Here is a 12,359-nt window from a genome sequence, read left to right on the forward strand (position 1 = left end):
CTGAATGCCCCCAACTCTCTCAGCCTGTCCTCACAGGGGAGGTGCTCCAGTCCTCTGGTCATCTTGATCATGATAAGAATAATATATTTTTCTAGATGCGGGATGTACAGTCAACAACTCCTCAGATGTTTTTAGAGTGTTACTACCAGTACTGTTTGAGTCATGTCTCCTAAAGAGACTGTCCCCAGGGAACTTGGCCATTCTGAGCTAGAGTGGCAATGACATTTAAGAGGAAGCACATGGCAAAAAACATGGCTCATGACAGGGAGCACAAATCTAGGAGTAAGGAGCTGCAGATTCATCTCACAACTCTGCAGATAGTTTCTTGTGCCTGTATCTTTTAACTTTGCTGTTCTTCTACCTGTAAATTCTTCTAATAGCACTAAAGAATAAGATTAAAGAACACAATTTCAGAATACTTTTAAGGGGTTTATGATCTGGTTATAGAAAGCACATTTGAAATACAAAGCATGTTTGGTATTTTTTAATCAAGTAACACTTTTGAGTCCTTAGAGCTTATTATTTCCAAGGTAACTATTCACAATCCTATAGGTAAAAAAAATCATATCAACTTGGATAATAAACTCAGGTGAATGGTCATTGAATAATCTTTAGCAAATAAATAAGATGATGTTGCTGCTGCCAGACTTCTTCAAGGATCCACAACGCTACCTCATTGCTTAAAACTTTCCTTAAACCTTCTTCTTTGCTATGATGTCTCCAAAGAACCTCATGAAGCTCGTCTTGGCACCATAGTAGCTTAAGCGAGCAGCGTGCTGGCCTGTGTTGATTCATTATTTTTTGTTCTCATTTGCTTATATCCATCTGTTGCATTGTATTTAAGTTGCAAGGCAGAGAATAGATCAATATTAAAAAAATAAATAGTTTTTCCTGCTTTGTGTTGCACAGCACTCAGTACAATGATAGTTCTGGTCCAGATCTTGGAGGTACTAGGCATTAGGAAAAGTATATGTAAGGAGTCCAAAATCAGAAGCTTTGATCCTGAGCCTCTTGACTTTAGGCACTGGATATCCTGCAAGAATTGGCTTTATCTTGTTTTCTGAGTCCTGTAGGTTCCTTTCATTAGTTTAATCAATTTTTATTTTCTGAAGATGTAGCAGCAGTGGTGGCTGGCTGTGTGCTTCTAAGCTGAGCTGAGTCTGCTGCAATACTGGAAATTGAAAATAAAAGCTTGCAGATCTTTGAGGGGAAATGCTAGTGATTACGTTGGAAGTTGTCGGCTCATACTAAGCTTTATCACAGATCTCATGATCGGTATTTTTCCTCTCCTGGAGGCTTAGGACAAAGTGAGACTTCAGGCTTCATAGCCAGACCGACTATAAAATCTTGAAAAACATGACCTTACTGAGGCTAAACTAATAACAACTTGAAGGACCTTGCTGCTTACACTTGACATTCTGTACATAGATGTTTTGTGATCCAGTGCTGAGAAGTACAATTCTGAGGCAAGGATATGCTATTCTTCTAGAAATACCTTACTGTAGATGAGCAGAAAACTGAGTTCTGACTCTGAGTTTATTCATTTCTTCAAGAGAGCAGAGATTGATGTTTTGGGTTGAGTAACATAAAATCCAAGTCATACATTTTGCTATTTATTTGTGTTGCCAAATAAAGCCTTGGAATCCTCTGCTGTCTTGCAAGTAGTATCTCTAATAACCTGTTGTGCTTTAAACCCCAGCTGAAACCAGGATGTAACCACAGTGTTGATTACATCTCGTTGGAAAGGTGGGTCGTCACCGAGCAGCAAAACAGTCCTTATGAGTGGGTGGGCTCTTACTGAAGTCCCGGGGCTGATTTCTGCAGGGTCTCACCACTTCTTGGAGATGTTTTGTCCATGGACTGACCCTGCCTTAGCTTTATGTGCTTTTGAGAACAAACTAATCCAGAAGATGTAACTTTAATGACTCATCCCTTGTAGAAAGTTAAAAAATGTAGATGAGATGTTTGTTTCACGGTTCTCTTCATAAAGGTCTTGTTTATCAATTGATTAGGCCCAGAGGATTTAATGCACATAAAATATCCCTGTAGTGTGTAGGTCTCAATTTAAATATTGCAAGTAAATAAAGGAGAACAAGAGATACTATTCGTCATGCTTAGATGCCTTGTTAGGAAAAACTTTGAAGGTGCTGTCTGCTCACACCAACCGGTTGTTGAAATATTACAGAACAGTTCTCACTTTATCATGTCTTGACGTGTTAGTTACTTGCTGGCTTCAAAAAATTTCCGTCTTTTTTTTTTTTTCCCCTTTTATTTTGTGAACGATTTAGTTAACTATGTTGGTTTTGGGAGTCTGCGATGCCATTTAAGTTTAAGGGTAGTCATAAAATTTTAGCCATTGTCTTCTGTCAGTGTCTTCAAGGTGCCTTAAGCAGAAAGTACCGGTGTATTTCAAATTGCTAAAAACTCCAAATCTTTCTACTCAGAAGAGAGCTGTTGTATAATTTCAGAAATACTCTTATCACCAAATCCAATTACAAGGAAGAGTAAATCGCCACCTCCGATGTCTTAACTATTCTTTTTTTAATTGTTAATTATCTCGACAGTAGGGTGCTACAGATTAGGAGGCATAGATTATCTTTTGCAAGTATGAGGCTTTCAGAGCTATCAATTAATTCTGTTTTTAAACAAATTTTAGGATAATACTAATAGCTTGATAGGATTGTGTTGGTGCTTGAGACCACTGTCAAAATACAGAAAATGAGTTTTAAAAAATTAGAAACTTGATGATGTTGTAGTAGCTTTGAAGGTCATACAGTTTTATGCACTCAAGTGCAAGGTGTATTTTTGGCATTTTAATCTACATTGCAGAGTAGATTCCTGCTAAGAAACATCAGTAGAATGACTGTCTCTGAGTTTAGGCACTGATTTGTAAAACCAGAATAGAGAGTCAGCTCTATTGTACCATTTTTTTTTAATGTGTACTGAAATGACTATGCAATTTATGTACACAAACACATACTGACATGCAAAATAATTACAATTTTATATGCCTGGTGGTCTAAGTGATCTAGTCCTGTTGAGAACTCTCCTCCAGGTTTGCACTTTCCATGAAAAGAATTACAAGAATGTGACATCTCTTAAAATGAGAGATTTAAAAACTATTCTCTTCCTGGACAGAGAGTATGGCAATACCCTGGACTTGAAAGCTCAAACTAGGAATAATATGCAGATTTTTGAAGAATGAGGATTTTTACAGTTTGTTTCCAAAGCTTAGCTAAAGTTATGGTAAATTCTGCATTGGATAAAATCCTAAATTTTTATGTTGGGACTGGATATCTCTGTAGGTTGAACAGAAAATCTGGGCTTAATGCCAGAATTGCTGAGAAACCTCTGGTCAGTGCTGTAGAAGAGGTTAAGCTAGAGTCCTACAATGGTTTCTTCAGTCCTTTAAATCCATACACCTATGAAAGCCATTAGTTAAATGATAGTGCTATAGGGAAAACAGTGAAGAGCTGCAGCAATCGTGTTCATCAGTGTTTTTTCTGGGTTTGGGATTTTTTTTTTAAAATTTGTCTTTTGCCTGGATGGAAGGTCTAGTTGAGCTGACGCTGCAGGAATGCCTAGATTCAAGTTCATCTACTTGCATCCAGAGAGCTGCAGTTCTCATCCTTGGCTGATCTCAAGTGCAAAAGTGGCTCACCAGATGTTTCCTGTAGCAACTAAACTGGTGGTTACATTTTGCAGTCCTAGGGGAAAGAGAAGATGGTGTCTTCAGTGTAATTCTCAGCTCCATCAGTTTATCTTTAGAGAGGATATCTGCGCTTTAATTTTGCTGTCTAAAATAGAAATGCCTTTACTGTATATTGTGGGGTGAACTGTTGACATGCATGCCGTTATTATAGAATCTGTAGGAAGATCAGTAGATAAAATGGATGGTGGTGTCTGTTGACCTCACTGAAAATGGCATTAGTGATATTCTTGGCCAGTATTTACTGGGAAATAAACCAGTCATTACACTTTCCGATGAGATTATGCTTTGAATGTCACTTCTCTGACAGTCTGTCTCATGCCACGCAGAGATAAGATCTCAGGCACAGATGACAGACTAACTTCAGAAAAATTTCCATTGATTTGACAGCCTGAATAATAGTTCTGTTAAAAGCCACAAAGACTGAAACAATGACCTCTTGCTACTGGGTGATACTATGTTGATAAATATACTAATGAGAGATAAAGTAGGTAACTATATTCGAGTGTTTTATGTAACTTGTCAATGGAAAGCAGAGGTACCGTGCAAAGGGAAACCAGATAGGGAGCTGAAATTACAGGCAGTCTTATCGAAGACAAAAGAGCAGCTTGCACTCTCGTGTATTTTGAGACACCAGAGGGTTTGGCATGGAGCTCAGTCCCTGGTGGCAGCAAGATCTTCTGTTCATCAACAGGGGTCAGATGGGAGCTGGGGAAAATGGGCAGTTGTGTTTTTCCATACGTCCCTGGGCCAGTCGCCGAGCCCATCACTCAGGCTTTGCTTTTAGCATCAGTTGAAGAGGATGTGTGTGAGCTGCCATTGAAGGAACCGGTCCCAGCTGCGTGTTTCAGCCATCTCCTGCCCGCCTCCCTTGGCTCTGCAACCACTGCTCTTGGCATGTGTGGAAAGCTGGACCAGAGAAGCAGTCGGGCAGAAAACCTTCCCTCTAAAAGGGAATGAAGGAGAGGATAGGATGTTCCTTTCAGTCTGTGCTTAAATTATGTTAAGCTGGACTGCAGCCTGAGCCTCGGCGAAGATGGTCTTTGGTGGAGGAGTTGAGCCCCAGCCAAGGGTGCTGGGATATTTCACTCATGGGTGCTTCCCGCACTGGTGGAAGTGGGAACCCAGAGACACAAACACAAAGTTAAATGAGGGAGTGAACTCGCAGCACGTCCACTGTTCTTCAATAAATATCCATCTGCGTATTCTTACCTCCCGTTAATTGCAAGGTAAATTATCCTTCTTTCAGTGAGACTGCCCTGATGTACACATACCTGAATTACCTCACCTTGAGTGTGTGTAATTCTGCTGTAGCAGCTGACCTGCGGTGAATTGTTACCCTGCAACACATTTGAGCCTCTCTACTTCGAATCACTTCCACACTTTGAAGCTTTAACCATTAACGTCATGCTGTAAACTAAGCCTTTCCCCAACCAGGAGTCTTTTGAGCAATTCTGGGGTTTTATGTGCTTGTGTCTGACATCCAGCCCTATGAAAAAGCGTCGAACCTGGCCATCCTTTCGCTGCTCTGTAGCTTGGGTTGTTTCAAACACTTCCCTGGCAGCTGCAAAGCTGATACGAAGCGGCAAAACTTCCACTCTGGATTATCAGGAACACTGTTGAGGCATTGCTTAATGCATCTGATATCTAAGCCTGGATAACAGAAGCCGTACAGCCAAGCAAAAAAGATTGGCAGCTATTGCACGAATTCAGATCAGGGCACCTTGGTAAAGAGTGGGGGGGAATGCATTTACTTCCATTACAGAGCCTGGGGCCGAGATGGATTCTCTCTCTGTCATTGTCCTAAGCACATTATCCCTGAAAGAAATAGGGTTTCTCTGAATCTGCAATTTTTCTAGGCTTCCAGTGTTATTGAAATGAAACCGCTTCAAGGATATCTACATTCTTTACCATCATATGGATTCTCATCTCATGTAAATTATTTGGCCACTTTTCATTTTAATCCTCCACTGTCATTTTCTACAAAAGAGATCATTTGGTTTCTTCATTGAAGGTATTCAGCTGACAGCTGCCCTTTGTCTAGAAAGCAGTGTGCCTTTGCAGGATTTACTTGTGCCTGCTCCCCCGCCCCCCCCATATTTTTCAGCTGTAGTTTTCAGGAACTTTTCAAATTGTGAACAGTCTGTGGTTTGTAGCTGTGAAGAGAAATTCAGACATCCTGCATTCTTCCCCAGTCCCTTAGCAAGAGTATACCTGGCTGATAAGAAACAGAACTGGAGGCAGATGAATTAATTTCCTGCTTGCAAGAAGAACTGTAGTCAAAAAACTCACAGTGTTTTCACAACTTCTACATGAGCAAACTAAAACAGTCAATGATGAAGTATTGAATTTTTTTTCCATGGCTTCCCTATCTCAAAAACTCAGTTATTCTCACCTACTCTCTAGAAATGTTGGGAGGCTTTAAATGCTGTGCTTTATGTCATGGTGTATCACCCACAAGTCCCATTAAGACCTTGAAAAAGTGATGGGAACAAAATACAATGTGTTGGTGGAGTGTGTATATGGAGAATTTGGAGGCTGAGGATGAAAATCGGCTCTTATGGTTGAGGTTGTATGTTTTTGGTTACCTGTAGCTATGAAACCTTTTCTTTTAAGACTGTATAAACTGCTGAGTGTGATCTCTTCTCTGATGAGGCCAGCTTGCACTCTGTTCAGGTTAACAGCACAATATGGTGATGGAGAAAAATATTATCAGGAGAAGCTGAGGAGAAGAAAACAGTTTTGGGGAGCACCAGTTGAGGGTTGGACAAGTTCACAGGCAGCTTGAATGTGTGGGGGAAGGAGAGGGACGTCATTGATGTGGATAAGGAATAAGCCAGCAGGTGGAAGGAGAGGCAGGTTCTAAAATTAACGTGTCAACTGCAGAAACTGAGTTTAACTTCTCCGGTAGTGCCTTTCCAGCTCCCCTCTGGCGCCCACTTAGCTTTGTGATCTCCTTGAAAATGTCTTATTTACCATATGCCTGAAAACTTCTCAAAGTTTTGGTGGTTTTTTCATAAAATAGGGTTTCAGGGTGAAAAGAATTTCAGATTTTTAAGTGGAAATCACTTTTCCTGTAGAAACTTGCAGGCATTTACATTAAAAGATAAGAAAGTTGTTAGAATTTAAAGAAAATGCTTCAGAATGATGAAAAATATGTTTTGATCCAATCTGATAAAAAATATTTATAGCTTTTTCAGCTGTAAAATGTGTTAAGAGAAGAGTTACTGTTTCAGCAGCGAGTTTTTTTCTAAATCACAAAAATGATTGTACTACGCAAAGCAAACTTCCTTGTTTGCCAAAAGAGGTGTCTCATTCATTGTCCAGTTCTGAAAGTTAGCTCCATCACAGGGAGATTTCCTGTTATCCCAGAGAATTGTAAACTTGAGCCTTAGTTTCATTATTATTAGAAAATGTGAGCTTTTTTGTTTGAGCCAGCAAAAGTGTATGGCAGTCAGTGGCTTGCTGAAAGGATAGTGTTAATTATGTGCCAGGAAAAGGTTCACTAGTGGCTCTTGCATTGTCTTTTCTTCATTAATTGGTGTCTCACTTTCTTACATCAGCATAAGAATGGGCAGTTCAAGTATACACCATTTCTTAATTTTACATCTTTTGTCATTGCTTCCATAGTTGGGCACTATAGCAGTTTTGTGATCACAGATGATCTCGATCCATAATATCACGTTGTCAGGGTTTCACCTTCTGTTTTTAGTACATCTTCATGTAGATGCATCAGGTTTTCTAATTTTATGGGGTTTCTTCCATGGTGTTTGTTCTTAACTTTTGACAAGTATCTATAAACAAAATAAATAATCTTCAGCAAAGGGAGTCCATAAAGAAGCTGTTGTGGCTACCAAAATTTGCTGAGTTAATTTTTTGTACACATACTAAAGACCTGGAGTCCTAATCAGGAATCCAGGTCGTACAATATATGAATGTAAATAATAGTACAGCAGTTTTCAGCTGTGATGTCTTGATGTTTCTTTATCTTGTGGCACTTAAAAGAGGAAGTAGTTCTTGGCTCTGAGCGGAGAGTGGAGTGCTCTATTTTGTAGGTGGAAGAGCTGAGACACTGTCATGAGGCAGTTGGACTGGGATCCTGAGCTTCTGCTGCCATCACTAACTACTAGAAAAAGCATTTTATGGTCTGTTTTCTAAGCTCTCCGTTCTCCAAAAAAACCTTTGTACAGGACACAACCCTTTTGAACAGAAATTTGCAAGTTAAGATAGACACACGTATCACTTCAAAGGCTATAATAATATGAAGGATGATATATCTGGAAGAGGAAAGATTATACTTTAAAAAAAACTGTGCCCGGAGATATTGCTGGGAGGGGCAGGAAAAAAAAAGAGAAAATCTCTTGCTGATAATTCAGGGAGCATTCCTGCTGGTGGCAGTGCCAGAGTTGAGCGTGCTGTGTACTTGGAACTTCCCAGAAAGTAAGTGTAACCAGGTGTCCTCCTCTTCAGATCTAATGGCAAGATCTCAGCTGTTTTTTCAGAGTAGGATCAAGCTTAGTGGGAATCGCAGTTACGGTCAGTCTCTCGGGATTTACTTCATAAGAGCAACTCGGAGGTCCCAGGAAGAAGTAGTGGATGTTTACGTGTAAGTGTGATTGCCTCCAAAGCCCAAACTGGTAGTATAGATGTAGTCTGCCCTTCATTTAGTGAAGATGGAGCTATTTCTGTGGTTTTGTTTGCTCTCTAAGCTAGCAAATCAAGTGGAAGTACATTAAGCATTGCAACCCTAGCTGTGCTAATGTGTGATCTCTCTTAGTCAATGAGTAGCAACTTTGAAATAGGGCTGTGTTTGTGGGCATAGCTGCAACTGTAAATAACACTGGTAACAGTGGAATGAAGAAGTAGTAGCTAAAATTCAAACTGAATGATCAAAATTTGTACTTAAAGTGTATTGATCTAAACTGGAGGTGAAACAGTGACATCTGCCTTAGTACCGCTTATTAAAAAAGAAGGTTGGACAGAAGCAATTGCTGTATGCAACAGAATCCAGGTTTCCATAGAAAGTAACTGTGCTGGGGCTGATCTACCGGAAGAGAAATATGACCATGGAAAATAATAATTGCTTAAATATGCCTAAACCTCCTACTAACAAATGATCTACAATTAAAGGATATACCATATTTTCAGATACAGAGCAGTTGTCCAACAGTTGAAGTTGCTACTGATCAAAGTTGATCAAAGAATTCTTATGATTATATGTTACGGACAATCTACAGAAAAAAATGTAGTAGTCCCTGCTTATGGCATGCTTATCAGAGTCCATTGAAGTAAACAGGACTTTTTGTTGCTTTTAATGCAAATCTGATAAGCTTTGTAGAATGTAAATCAGTTCATTAAAATTTGTAAAGCACTTAAATGAAGTAAAAGAGAAAACAGTTTAACTTTTATAGGATGTTTGCTGCATATAAAGTACAATAAAATCCCAATTATTTAGAAAAAAATACTGTTAAAATATGCTGTACTCAAGATGTTCTGGGGAAGATTTAAAATCTTTAAATTGTGATTTTTTTTTTTTTTTTAAAAAAAAAGATCTAGTCTGACTCTAGAAATCTTACTATATTACTGTATAATTTTGTCTGTACAATCTTCATACCATATCTGTCTAAAGTATGCAACATTTGTGTGTGTGTAGTATATAAACAAGTATGTATGTATGTGTGTATATATTAACCCAGGGATCAAAATAAATATTGAACAGCTCCTTCATTTGTAGGATGCTGCCTAAGTTAGGGATATGTCAGGGGAAAAAAAAAAGAAAATTATAATAAACAAAGGCAGAGGTATGGCCTATGATGTTTTCTTGACGGTCTTACTTCTGATATTCGTAGCATTGCCTGCTTTGTTGTATCTTCTAGTACAATAGTACAGTGTTCCAAATGATGAGGTGACACTGCAAATGCTGAAATAATATTCATTTATCTGAGGCATCTACTAAGTTTTATAAACTCTACGTGGATATGGGTGCATGCTGATATTACCTTATGCATGTACAGGTTTGCATAAAATTTACTGCATCTGTGTTGTCTCTGTAAGAGTGATGCATAAACTAGCACTTGACACCTTTTTGCTGCTTTGGAGTCTTCATGCTCTGATTTCTGAAAAAAACTTCTTTTTTTTTTTTCTTCCCCCTCTTACAGTTACTTCAATGAGAATCAATATCCAGATGAAGCAAAGAGAGAAGAAATTGCAAACGCTTGTAATGCAGTTATACAAAAGCCAGGTGAGGAGCTGGTCATGGTGTCCTTTCCAAAGGCAATTGCAATTAGATTTCAACATCTCCTGCTAAATTCAGCAAATCTCATTTTATGGCTATTACTAACAAATGTAGTGCTCTCAACTAGCAGTTGGTTTCTTCTTGAGCGTCCTATAACTCGTGTTGTTCAGAGCTGCCATACTTGGATGAACATGACAGTCAATGCAGTTTTCAAACCTACATGCCAACACCAGCAACTTAAATTTCCACCATTTCAGATATGAAGTGCAAGTTGTGCATTTGAACATTGCCTTTATACAGCTTTGTAAATGGCACTGCTAAGAAAATAAACATGTCTGAAAGGTTTTCATTCTTTACATTCAGTTATTTCAAAATACTTATACAAGCACTCAATAGTGATCTGAGAATTTTATTACACTCCACAGAAGTGGGTTTTACTGGTTCTGTTTTACAGATGGGGAATCTTGGGTTCACAGACTGAGGCTTGCTGGGGATCATACAGCAGGTCCTCAGAGGAGTAAGGAGCACAGCTTTCCTGTGTTTCAGTTTTCTTTTCAAATTCTAGACAGGGGTCTCATTAGAATCTGCGTATTAATGGAGGACCTTGTATTTGGGTCAACAAGTTGCATTTTCCCTGTTCCTGGAGAAGTCATACTTTGGAGAGAAATATGAATATTCAGCGTAGTATGAGTGGACGCACCTGCCTTTGCGTAGTTTTGCTAACCAAACATTTACATAGTTTTCAGAACTTGTATTTTGGATAGATTTAGATTTTATATAACCAGAATAAAAATTAATGCAAAAGAAGGCTAAGGCATGACTCCTGAACGTTGGAATAGTCACAGGATAACACAGAATCATAGAGCAATTTAGGCTGGAAATGATCTCTGGACATCATCTGGTCAGGCAGGACCAGTTTAGATTAGGTTGCTCGTTTAGTTACCTTGTTCAGTTTTGAATATCTCCAAAACCAGAGGATTTCCCACCTCTGGCCCCTGTTTCACAAGGTTGAGCAAAATACTTTTTCCTAATACCTAGTCAAAATTTCCCTTGTTGCAACTTCTATGTGTTGCCTCTTGTCTTTTCATTTTGGAAGGAGAATGATCTAGCGGTTAGAGCCCCGAGGAGGTGAGGATTTTATTCCTGGCTGTGCTACTGGTTGGTTTAGTAACTTTGAACAAACTCCTTAAACGCTGTGTCTCAGGATTGGTAAAATACTGTGAGTAGTACTGATGCAAAGCGTTAGGAAACAGCATAGCTATCTATTACCAATTTTTTCTTTCTTTCACTTGTCTCATATCTCCTTACTTATTTAAGTTTGCAGATTGCTGCAATTACATGAATGTTTTGTGTGCTGAATAAATAAATGAGAAACAGTCTGAAGCGGGGCCTGTGTAGCCTGCAGAGAACCGAGAATGCAGCTACATTGAATAGGGTCAAGGCCAGCTGAAGAGGTTTCTGTGCTGCCCCTGCAATACTGAATCCCTCCAGTCTTCCCTCTTTTACGCTGGTGATCAGGAGAAGGGATTGTGTCTTGTAGCTGGCTGGTGGCTGTTGGGATTTGATTTGCTGGTTTAAGTGTAAAACTCCAGTGATCCTGTTTCCAACATCCCCCTTCTCCCAAAAGATCGCAAGTGGCCGCGCACGATTGAGAGGGTGTGATTAGTGCTGTGGGAGCACTATAGTGGCTGCTGGTGGAGAGGGAGGAAAGCAGATCACGGGGGGAACACAAAATTTCTTCATTCATTTTGCTGCTGAAGAAAACAACGTCATTGAACTATACCCTTGCGGCACATAGCAAGAGAACTAGCCCAAGGGTATGCGATTTGTGGCAGGGCTGTGAATTGAATTTGAGTTTTTTGAATCTTAGTTTTGTGCTTGAACTAGAAAAGCAGCCCTCTATTCTCCCACAGCTCTGGATTTGATTGATTTAAGCTGCAAGGAAATTCCTGTATTTCGGATTTAAAAAAAAAAAAGAAGAAAGGCTACTTTGTTTTTAGAGAGATATTTGGCATTTATTACCATAGCGTCTGGGCACAGTACTCCTATTCACATAAAATTCACTTTATTCTTGGTTATAATAATTTTTCAGTGCTGTCTGTATCTCAGGGGTTTATAAAATGTGTAAGGGTCTTTTGCCTACCTGTGGCACCCAGTGAGTAACAATGCTGTATTTCCTCCCCCCTGCCCCATTACTTTCATAGGAAAAAAGTTATCGGATTTGGAGCGAGTTACCTCCCTTAAAGTGTACAATTGGTTTGCCAATAGAAGAAAGGAAATTAAGAGAAGAGCCAATATCGGTAATGTATCAGAGAGCCTGCTTTCAAGGTTTAGTACGTACAGTTGCTCAAGAAAGATGGAAATTACGTAAGATTGTATTAATGAAAATACTAGAGGTTCTGACATTCTTAATAG

The 12,359-nt window shown here is 39.2% G+C and overlaps 1 protein-coding gene across 11 annotated transcripts in view; it reads left to right on the forward strand.

Moving 5' to 3' along the window:
* Positions 1 to 12,359, forward strand: part of HMBOX1 (homeobox containing 1) — a 124,851-nt gene that overhangs the window by 90,166 nt on the left and 22,326 nt on the right. For all 11 annotated transcript variants that reach the window (XM_074861307.1, XM_074861309.1, XM_074861302.1 and 8 more), the window contains 2 exons: positions 9,868 to 9,950; positions 12,149 to 12,244. In XM_074861307.1, the coding sequence (XP_074717408.1) occupies positions 9,868 to 9,950; positions 12,149 to 12,244 (179 nt within the window). The remainder of the gene's footprint in view (positions 1 to 9,867; positions 9,951 to 12,148; positions 12,245 to 12,359) is intronic.

This window comes from Strix uralensis, chromosome 3, assembly GCF_047716275.1.
Source record: "Strix uralensis isolate ZFMK-TIS-50842 chromosome 3, bStrUra1, whole genome shotgun sequence".
Classification (NCBI taxonomy): Eukaryota; Metazoa; Chordata; class Aves; order Strigiformes; family Strigidae; genus Strix; species Strix uralensis.